Raw genomic sequence first — 11,285 nt, 5'->3', positions numbered from 1 at the left:
AACAAATAAAGTTGTCTTTTGTGTAACCAAGGTGATCTAGGGATTAATGTGAGCATATCTGCATGCTTGGAATTGCGCATGTTCTCCCCACCCACACAATCTAAGAACATGGGTCCATCGCTCAAAGAAAAATCTGAGTCAGTGAGTCCAAGTAGGTTGGGAAAGCCTTGGACACACCAGATGTGTCCGGTGTCTCTGTGCCATGATATAACCATCAGTTTCCCATCCCCTGACAGATAGCAATCCATACACTCTGGAACATCAGGATTGTCGTTCTGGCCAAGCCAGAACATGAGAACCGGATAAGTCACATCTGCACAGACAACGTGAAGACAGGAATCGCAAACACGCTGGGTAAGGAGACAGAAGCAAATCTAATCAGAGCGTCATCCACTCTGTGCCCACGGGGACTCTTGAAATGAACAGTTCTCTCTCAGAAAGGTTACTTTGCGTCATGCTGAAGTGACCCTGGTCTTCCCCAACCAGGCATATATGAATCCCAGCATAGGCACCCTGACGTCCTCTCAACCCCCAGCTCTGTCCAAGGCCCCACCCCCACTCCACCCCTTCCTCCAAGTCCCACCCCTCCTCTTCCCGCCCCCTGCCTCTTCCCTGCCTCTGTGTGCCCCGTCCCTGCTCCTCCCCCTCCCTCCCTCCCTCCCAGCGCCTTCTGTACGCTGTGGAACAGCTGATCGCAGGAAGCAGAAGGGGCTGGGGGTGGGGGAGGACTTGATCAGTAGGGCTGCTGGTGGGCGAGAGGCACTGGGGGAGGAAGCTTGGCTGCCAGTGGGTGCTAAGCACCCGCTAATTTTTTTCTGGAGCACCCATGGAGCACCCATGGAGTTGGCACTGTGAATCCTAGCCCTGCTTAGATAGACTTGCCTCCACCAACATGGACACCACTTTACCTGGGGGTGGGTGGTGGGAGGGGGAAATTGTCTTTCTACTCAATCCTGGGCTCATAAATTTCCCCAGTAAAGACTTCAGCCTGAGTGGGAGGGATTCCCCTTTCCGGGTTGCAGATGGAAATTAAATTAGCTTTCTTAAAATTTATTTATTTTGCCTTCTTCCGAAAAACTTTCCCTGAACATTTTTCTATACATGATAATTCTTCCTGCACTGATTAAGTCTGCCTCTCCCTCTCCCTCTACCCCATCCCCCATTTCACTTCAGAAGTGTCATGTTCTTTATTATCTTTCTACTGCTCAGCCTGGAGGTGGATTGATTTCTTGATGGTTTTTGCCTCTTGTTTTTCCCAGGCAATAAAGGAGCTGTGGGAGTATCATTCATGTTTAATGGAACCTCCTTAGGGTTTGTTAACAGCCATTTGACTTCAGGAAGTGAAAAGAAACACAGGTGAAATATGTCATTGTCTTTCAAGTGCAGGTGTTGATGTCCACGGTCAACCTGTGGAACTCATTTCCAGGGGATATTGTGAAAGCTAAAAGTATAACTGGCTCAAAAAAGAATGAGATAAGTTCATGGAGGATAGGTCCATCTGTGGCTATTAGCCAAATTGGTCATGGATGCAGCCCCATGCTCTGGGTGTCCCTAAACCTCTGACTGCCAGAAGATGGGACTGCACAACAGGGGATGGATCACTCACTAATTGCCCTGTTCTGTTCATTCCCTCTGGAGCACATGGCACCAACCACTGTCAGAAACAGGGTACTGGGCTAGATGGACTATTGGTCTGATCCAGTCTGGCTGTTCTTATGTTAGGAATTGCTGGGTGATGTTCTCTGGCCTGTGCTATGGAGGAGGTCAGATTAAATGATCACCAGGGTCCCTTCTGGCCTTAAAATCTATTATATGTTCACTGTGAATGCGGCTTTGGCTCACCAGACTAGAAGCTGCTGAGTACCCCAGTCAGTGCCTAAGTTCCCTCTAAGCTGCGTGGCCACGCAGCTGCTTATTAAGCACCGCACAGGCGCTCAGGGCTGTGGCATGGAGAGATGCCTCTCCCCAAGCCCTGGACCTGCTGCAGCCCCCAGTCCCAACCCAGCCCGGCCCCAAACCTGCCGCAGCTGGGGGACAGGCACCCCCTCCCCTGGCCCTGATCTGAACTTGCCATGGCCGGGGACAGGCACTCCTCCCCTGGCCCCAACTCAGCCGGCCCTGACCTGCCACAGCTGTGGGAGAGGTGCCTTTCCCCCCCAGCCCAGGTGCCACTGCAGGTAGAGAGAGCTGGAGGGAGTTCTCTCTCCACACCGTAGTCCCGGGGAGCACCACTGCACCCCAAACTCCTCATCCCCACCCGCACCCCAGATCCCACACCCCCAGCGGGTGGCCCTCACCCTCCCACACCCCAACCCTTTGCCCCTGCCATGAGTTCCCTCCCACACTCCAAACCCCTTGGCCCCATCCCGCCACATGAATTTTGTTATGTGCACCAATATGGAGGTGATGTATCACATATTGGTGCAATAACAGAATTCATTCCACACGTGGATGGGAAAAGTTAGAGGGAACACTGGTCAGTGCATTATCATTTGGTCAGTAAACCCGGCTTTACCAGAAGTGGAAGCTGCTGGCATCTGCAAGTGGGCAGAGGAAATAGAAAGATGTTCTCAGAGCTGTGGAGAGATATCCCACATATTTTACCCAAAGCAGTGTAGGCATGGCCCACTTGGCCTAGCCTGAGGAGCTGCCACTGTATGTCGTGGAAACAGCTTGATGATTTGCACTGTCTAGAGAGAAATTGGGAGGTTTTTCTGCACAAGCACAATGTGGAGAGTGAAAATATTTCCCTAGTGCCAGCAGGAGGCACTGTCTCCTTTGTGGGCCGAGGTACACTGAGAGAGGGCCGGGAGGGTGAAGAGTGGAGGTACGCTAATGGTATCATCATGGGCCAGTACTCCCAGGCTGAGGGACGTCGCAAGGAACAGTGGGAGAGGATGCCCCAACGGGGTCGAGTGTGGAGCAGAGAAATGTGTCTCTGGTAGGTAATCCCATTCCCCAACCTGTTACATTATCAACAAAGAGAAATGGAGCCTTCGGTCTGGGCAAGCAGTATGCCGCGCAACAGCCAAGGGACTGTGGCTTTGTAGCCCTGGGGCCTGTCCGTCCCTGGAGTAAATTGGAGAAGCCTGAAGAAGCCATTTGGGCAGCTAAGGGTAGCTGGGATGAAGAGATGTGTTGGTCATGCTGCCGCTCTCCTGGGAACATGCCCTGCATCAGGTCTAGGTCGAGCAAGGGGGTGGCATAGAATTGCTGTTCAGGAACTCTGCCAGCCGGGGCTTCACTTGCCATTAAGGAAATTTCCAAGTGTCTGGAGTGGCTGCCAGAATCTAGCCAAGCACCTTCTTATTTCTTGTCTTGTTTAAAAATGATGGGTAAGATTCTGTATCTGGCCGCCAGGAAGCACAGCACAGAAACGCACAGCCTTGCGGAGGGATCAAGAGTGGCATTCGACTAGCTTTTGCACCCCTTTGATTTTAGGCTTCTCTGGAAACAGAAACAGCCTCCAGCACAAAATGGAGCAGTCAGGAGCTGCTCTAAATGATTGTGCCTCCCCCAGCAGGCTACCATGCAGCGCCTGAGAATCACCATAGCCGCATATGGCATGAAGTCCACTCCTGCCCCTACTCCAGGACTTGCTGAGGTTGCCGGTGCAGTGCGCTGTTGTCCTAGAGTGCCTGCGCCGGGGGCATTCTCCCTCACCTGGCGATGGGTCTCTGACTGCTGAAGCAGCACAGTCCTGGTTTCTTTTTATAGTTTGTTTCCCTTTCCCAAGGAAGGTGCAGTGATAATGCACTAATTACTGGTAACTTCTTCCGTTGCCAGTGCCCAAATTCCCTGACCGGGGCATCCCTGAGCATTCAGGGGCTACGTAGCTGTCACCAGGGTCTATGTGAAGTGGAAGTGTGGGGTTGTGTAAAGAACGATGGCTAAAAACCAGATCTTTCCTGTATTTTGAGTCTGACTGGCTCCAGCATGCGAAAGCGGCAGTCTCTGTCCGCCCCTAGCACTGAGGCACCCAATGGCCACAGGGTACGGCAGGCAGCCCTCTCTTGTTTTCTTAGGCGAAACCAGAACTACGTGAACATTCTGCGCTTCCTGACACTGGGAGATAAGAAACTGAGTCCGTTTAACATCACTCACCGCTTTACTCATGTCTTCTGGCTGGGAGACTTGAACTACCGCGTGGAACTGCCTACAACGGTTAGCAGCCCCTCTTGATTCCTTTCTATTCAGAAAAGCAGAGACAAGAATTCCTGAAGGGGCAGACGGTGCCTTCAATTGTGTTAAAGGTGTTGTCAACTTCTGATCTAGAGGGACATGGAAAAGAGAGTGAGAGCTGGGAAAGGGTGGGAGAAGGGGCCCCCAACTAACGGCCCCTTGCAAAAAGACATTAGAGAGACACTGGAAGAAAGCTGAAGTTGTCACCATATCCCCTCTCCAGAGATTAATGAGCCATTGGCCTACTAATGATGCCAGCTGGCATAACGTCATTCTCCAGTTCTCTCCAATGATAACCATTCCCAAAACAGCACCAAGCCTGCTGCCAACAAGAGAGAATGCCATGACCAGAACACCCTTCTGCTCATTCATTATGCCCCTCAATTTGTTCTGTAATGGCCTAGACCTAGTCAGAACAGGTGTTCAGATACTTAGGAAACAGGCAAGCCTTATAAAAACTTTGGTAGATCCTTGATGGGCCCGAGACTTGGTGATACTGTAGGAATGTCTGGTGCTGATGGGAATCGGGTGGTCAGGTATACATTCATATTTTGTTTGTTGGTCGTTTGATGGACAAATGTCCCATGTTATAGCCTGCTCACTAGCAAGGGAGTGTTTGTAAGAAGGTGGAGTGCATTTCTGCAACTCTGACATTTCCTTGTTTCCAGGAAGCAGAGAATATTATCCAGAAGATCAAACAGCAGCAGTATCCAGAGTTGCTGGGTTTTGACCAGCTTCTAATGGAGAAAAAGGATCAAAAGGTGTTTCTGCAATTTGGTAAGTTTCTGAAGTCTTCTACTCCTAACGCTACCCTTCTCCTAATGTTTCTGTGGCCAATCAAAGACTCTTTCTGCCAGAGCAATGTTACAAGGATGAGACGGGGGAGTATTGAGCTTCTTACCTGGCCTAGAGCTTTCCTAAAGTCAGAACAATAACCAGCTGTCTCTCTGTTCCAGAGGAAGAAGAGATCACTTTTGCTCCAACTTACCGTTTCGAAAGAAATACCCGGGAGAAGTATGCATACACCAAGCAGAAAGCAACAGGGGTAGGTGGTAACTAAAATATAATCCTCTCCATTCAAAAATATATGCTAGTGTAGGGAAAATAGCATCCAGAGAGAAAAGTGACCTAAAAATCGCTCTCCACTTCCTGCACAAATTAGGATTAAAATTTATATTGTTTTGAAAGGAGCCAAATAATGGACAACAATAATTTGGAACAAGCACACAGCCCTTTGGCAAGTGATCTCTCTCCTCTTCTTAAGAAGAACTTGTCCTTTCCCTTCTTCTTGACCTCAGTTCTCCTTTGGTTTGCAGATGAAATTCAATTTGCCGTCCTGGTGTGATCGAGTGCTTTGGAAATCATACCCCATGGTGCACGTGGTGTGTCAATCCTATGGTGGGTAGATAACAGATTGTAGATAGCAGAGCAATTGGTCTGAAACAGAAATGATTCACAGGGGCATCTGTAGGATCTCCTTGCACTGCCAGGCTCTCAGCACAGAAGAGACATGATAAACCATGCAATTTGGAGTTATGTCTCTTCGATTATCACAGTATACAGCTGGAAAATGAAGTCTGTTATACATTTATATGCAGAATACAGTTGAGATGGCTGCAGCACAAATGCTCCTTCCTTGGTTTTAGTCTCTTTTCCAGCTTATGGCCACACTGTACGGTTTGTTATGACACCATCTAGCTCATAGACTTTAAGGCCAGAAGAGACCATCATGATCATCTAGTCTGACCTCCGGTCCATTGCAGGCCACAGAACCTCACCCACCCACTCCTGCAATAAAGACTTCAAGTTACAGAGAATCCAGCATTTACCGTAGTTCAAACCAGCAAATGACCCATGCCCCATACTGCAGAGGAAGGTGAAAAACCCTCAGGGTCTCTGCCAATCTGACCTAGGGGAAATTCCTTCCTGACCCCAAATATGGGGATCAGTTAGACCATGAGCTTGTGGGTGAGACCCATCAGCCAGACACCTGGGAAAGAATTCTCTGTAGTAACTCAGAGCTCTCCCCTCTAATGTCCCATTTCCAGCAGTTGGAGATGTTTACTACTACCAGTTCCAAATGGGCTATGTGCTATTGTAGGCAACCTCCCATACCATCCCCTCAATAAATTTATCAAGCTCAGTTTTAAAACAAGTTAGGTTTTTTTGATCCCACCACTCCCCTTGGAAAGCTGATCCAGAACTTCACTCCTCTGGTAGTTAGAAACCTTCATCTAATTCCAAGCCTACACTCATTGATGGCTAATTTATATCCATTTGTTCTTGGGCCAACATTGGCCCTTAACTTAAATAACTCCTCTCCTTCCCTGGTGTTTGTCCCTTGGATGTATTTATAGAGAGTAATCATATCTATCCTCAGCCTTCGTTTTGTTAGGCTAAACAAGCCACACTCCTTAAGTCTCCTCTCATAAGGTAGGGTCTCCATTCCTCTTATCATGCTAGTAGCCCTTCTCTGCACTTGTTCCAGTTTGAATTCATCTTTCTTAAACATGAGAGACCAGAATTGCACACAGTATTCCAGGTGAGGTCTCACTAGGGCCTTGTATAATGGTCCTGACTCTTCCCTGTCTCTACTGGAAATACCTCACCTGATGCATCCTAGGATTGCATTAGCCTTTTTCATAGCCACTTCACATTGGTTACTCATAACCATCCTGTCATCAATCAATACACCTAGGTCTTTCTCCTCCTCTTTTGCTCCCAGCTGATACATTCCCAGCTTATAGCAAAATTCATGTTTTTAGTCCCTAAGTGCATGACCTTGCACTTTGCACTATTAAATTTCATCACATTTCTATTACTCCAGTTTTCAAGGTCATCTAAATCTTGTATGATATTGCAGCTCTCCTTAATATTGGCAATACCTCCCATCTTTGTGTCATCTGCAGATTTTATTAGCACACTCCCACTTTTTCTGCCATAGTCATTAATGAAAATGTTAAATAAGATTGGTTCCAAGGCTAGTAATTTCCCTCCAACCTGACAGTTCATCTTTCAGCATGACCCATTGTAGTCCTCCCTTTAACCAGTTCCTTCCCCAACTTTGAATTCTCATATTAATCCCCATCTTCTCCAATTTAACTAATAATTTCCCATGTGGAACTATATCAGATGCTTTACTGAATCCAGGTAGGTTAGTTCTATTACCTTTTCTTTGTCTGGAAAATCAGTTATCTTCTCAAAGAAAGAGATCAGGTTGGTCTGACACAATCTACCTCTTGTGAAACCATGTTGTATTTTATCCCAGTCTACACCCTTAATCTCTTGGCAGTAACAAGCCAGGGTTTTCAACACTGGTACCAGCAGGATCTCCATACTTGTTGATGCCAGACCGTTATGGGCATTGTCTGAGTGAACTGGTTTGCAGCAAAGAAGCCCACCCGGACAGAATGCAGTGTGAAATGTGTTGATTGTCTTGATCCAATTCTTTGATGGGCACCTACTTAAGAGTAAATCCCATCCCAACTGGCAGTCCCAGCAATCTACCCACTGAATGGTCTTGAAGACCGAACTACCTTTCTTCTCTACAGGTGGGGCTTCCAGAGCCTGGCTAAAATACAGAGGCCAGATCCTCCCCTCGGGAAATCAGCCTTGCTCCAGTGAAGTTAGTGGAATGATGGTGATTTGCAGCAGCTGAGAATCTGACCCACTAGCTTGTGGGGAAGCCTGCGTTGCCTCTGCTCGTGCTGTGGCTGTCCTGTGGACAGCAGAGGAGTTCACTTTCCAGTGCTATCAATCTGGCACCTTTCATGAGTCTCCCAAAAGTCATTAAAAACTAGTCAGCCCAATCTTGTGTCTGCTGCCAGCATGTTGTATTTCCACTCAATAGGCTCAACTCCAGCATCCCCCGCACCAGTGCAGGGGAGTTCCTTACATCACTCTTGAATTCCTCCCTCAGTTGATGCTAACAGTAGGGCTGATGGGCTTCCAAGAGAGTTACCTTTACACTTTCTTAGCTAGAACAAGGTTCACTGTGGTATGGGGAGAAATGAAGAGCATCCCAGAAGAGCCCTTAAAACCCCCTGGATATTGGGCACTGGGGTCTCATTGATCACACCCAGATGCAACCATCTGAGTACAGTGCTAATATGCCCACCATGCAGATGAGAAGAAGGTGTGCTCAGAAATCTTATCTGACAAAATGGGCTGGTGTGACCATGAGGGCAAATTATACGCAGATAATTCAGAGTGTGGCTTTGGGAAATGAAGTTACTTTGGAAAAATTGGCATCTGGGCCCCTTGTGTTCCATCTACTGTATTTGCTGGATGTCAATGTAACCTAAGAACATCAAGCCAACATCCCTCAGCTATAGACAGGTGTAGTACATCCGGTTCTGAATCCCTTGCCATGAATTGTTCTCTAATGGGGAATAACAGAGCTGTGTTCCTACACCATTTTCTTCCTCATTAGATTTGCTCTTCAGGTGTGCTGCTTATATTGCAAAGATGAACCAGGGATACTGTGATATACCAGGGTACAACCCAGACTAATGAGCAGCTATGTTACCCCTGCCCTGCAACTTTGGGTGTCTTACAATGCCTTGATGAACTAGCTTCCACCAGGTCCACTCACAAAGAGCCTTCCAGCATGCAGGCTACACCCTGGGTATCTGTGTGTAGCTACAGCCTGCCAGCCATACAGGGGTTACACTCTGGCCCTCACCAGACTTGGTTATATGGCAGGTTATACCCCAACACACCCCCAGTCCCAGATTTCCGCCCCAGAAATGTATGTCCTGTCCTACACAATCCTCTCCTGGACAATACAAAATATTGTAAGTCCATTATTCCTTAACGGGAATAATACGCCAGCTCATTGTCTCAAATAGTTATTCAGACACTTCAATTTAAACACACTAGATTAGAGAAAACAGTAAAATAATTTATAAACTGTGAAGAGAGATTTTAAGAAAGTAGAAGTAATGAGGCATAAAATTCAGAAATGGTTACAAGAAAACTCAAGATAAAGCATTTACTAATGCCTAACATAACAAACTATATCAGATTCAGGCAAAGTTTCTCACCACATGCTTTCAGCAATCTTACTGACCAAATCCTGTAGGTCAGGACCGCTCACCCAGAGTCCAACGAATGCTTCCTTTGTCATGTCAGGTGCAGTGAATGCAATGGGCAGGAGGAGAGAGAGAGGTCCCTTGGGGTGTTTGCCCCTCCTTTTTATCATTTCAGTCCCCCTCTTGAAAACATTTCTAGCTGGGAACTAGGAGACAGAATCTATGTAGAGGGATATTCCCTTCTGGCTTTTTCTCACCCGGTGGAGCTTTCTTTGTTTCCATCCCCACTTGATGACTCTGTTTACTGCTTAAATGCAAATTAAGGCAAGCACACATTCCTTTGTCTAGGAGAGACCTGTTTGCCAACCTCAGTTTGGGCAGGGCTGTGGAGTTTGGAACGTGTGTTAATAACATCATGGAGGGAAATCGTATAACACACATTTTATCAGGACAGTGCTGACCAGCACTGCCACTCTTACTTCTGCCCTGCTGCTGGTGGGGGCGCTGCCTTCAGAGCTGGGCGGCTGGAGAGCGGTGGCTGCTGGCTGGGACATTCATGTTGTTTGCAATGCAGGAGGACTATTTTTTTAATCCTGCTCCTGTCTCGCCCCTGCAATACCCACTCTATTTTTATCCCGCTGGAACCTGCAAGATATTTCCCAATTTCTTCATGCTCCCCAAGGGAATCTCTTGCGCCGCCCCTCCCATCCCCCAGTTTGCACACCACTGGTTTACATAACTGTGCCTAGATTCCAAGATGAGGAGACTTAGAAATACCATAGATTAGAAGAGACAGTTACAACTGTGACACAATTATGTTTTTCTGGCAAGCTACTGAATGACGATTATATTACAGTCATCTCTTTGGGTCAGAACAGAAACCCGTGGCATTAACTGCCTTTCCCCTCTCGTTGGCAGGCTGCACCAGTGACATCATGACCAGTGACCACAGCCCTGTCTTTGCTACATTTGAAGTTGGGGTCACCTCACAGTTTGTTTCAAAGAATGGTTAGTAAGGGTAGGGGCATGCAAGAAATATGTAGATTCATATAAATGTGTTGCATACATTGAACAAGAAACGTGGCTCCGAGAGAGTCTTGTTGAAAATGTGCAATTGTTAGTGTTCTTTTGGAACTGAATGGGCGTCCTTCCCTTTTCTAGATTCCAAGTACACAGAGTCCCAGGGGCAGATAGAATTCCTGCGCTGCTGTGCCACTCTGAAGACCAAGTCCCAGACCAAATTCTACATTGAGTTCCACTCCAGCTGCTTAGAAAGTAACACTCTCCCTGTCTCCTCCTCTGTTCCTTACAACGTTCTCTGCTTATTTTGATCAGCTCCCTTCCTCTCACTTTGATCAAAATAAACGGGCCGTGTAGGTTATTAGTGTGACTGCAGAGAGGGGGCGGGGGATGTTACGGGTATGTTGTGATTTGTATGTCGCTCTATATTGTTACTGACAAAATCTGAGCAATGCAGCCATATAGCTGTAATAATGTGTTATCGACAAGGATCTTCCTTGTTCTCTTTCTTCAGTCTTATTTGGAAATCTGCTCGTCTCTCTTAACAAGAGAACTTTGGTGTTCTCGCTTGTCAGATAGGAAAATCTTTGCTTAGCGAACACTCCATTGATTATATTTCCAATCATGCTGCTGCTGTAAGTAATCGTATGCTTTCAGAATAAAGGGACTAATATTTGTGCTACTCTCAGTAAAAATTAATTAATTAATTAATTGGTTCCTATGGTTTCAACAGAATAAATGGGAGGATCAAATGAAAGTGAAAGGAACTCCACTGAGATGATTCTGTGAATAGTTCTGCATTTCAGTGCTGAAAATTGTATCCTGTATTCCACAGCTACAAGGTTGTAGTCTCAGCTGAGCATGTAATGTGAGACCACACGCCCATGCTGTGTTTGTTAACGCTATTCCCCGTCGCAGGGCCGGTCTTGTAAGTGGGACAGCATGCCTGTGCTGTATGCTTCATCACATTATCCTCATGTCAGAGAGCTGTGTCAAAGACAGTTCCAGAAAAGATTATTTTTTGGCTGCATCAAAATTTGCATAAATTTC

At 47.0% G+C, this 11,285-nt stretch overlaps 1 protein-coding gene across 3 annotated transcripts in view; it reads left to right on the top strand.

Moving 5' to 3' along the window:
- INPP5D (inositol polyphosphate-5-phosphatase D) overlaps positions 1-11,285 on the top strand; it is a 79,459-nt gene that overhangs the window by 59,171 nt on the left and 9,003 nt on the right. For all 3 annotated transcript variants that reach the window (XM_073360194.2, XM_073360193.2, XM_073360192.2), the window contains 8 exons: positions 237-354; positions 1,260-1,356; positions 4,026-4,164; positions 4,851-4,959; positions 5,139-5,227; positions 5,499-5,580; positions 10,134-10,223; positions 10,377-10,490. In XM_073360194.2, coding sequence (XP_073216295.1) covers positions 237-354; positions 1,260-1,356; positions 4,026-4,164; positions 4,851-4,959; positions 5,139-5,227; positions 5,499-5,580; positions 10,134-10,223; positions 10,377-10,490 — 838 coding nt within the window. The remainder of the gene's footprint in view (positions 1-236; positions 355-1,259; positions 1,357-4,025; positions 4,165-4,850; positions 4,960-5,138; positions 5,228-5,498; positions 5,581-10,133; positions 10,224-10,376; positions 10,491-11,285) is intronic.

The sequence above is a fragment of the Lepidochelys kempii genome, chromosome 9 (genome assembly GCF_965140285.1).
Source record: "Lepidochelys kempii isolate rLepKem1 chromosome 9, rLepKem1.hap1, whole genome shotgun sequence".
Classification (NCBI taxonomy): Eukaryota; Metazoa; Chordata; order Testudines; family Cheloniidae; genus Lepidochelys; species Lepidochelys kempii.
Note: the sequence above shows the minus strand (reverse complement) of the source record. Positions and strands in the feature narration are given on the sequence as shown.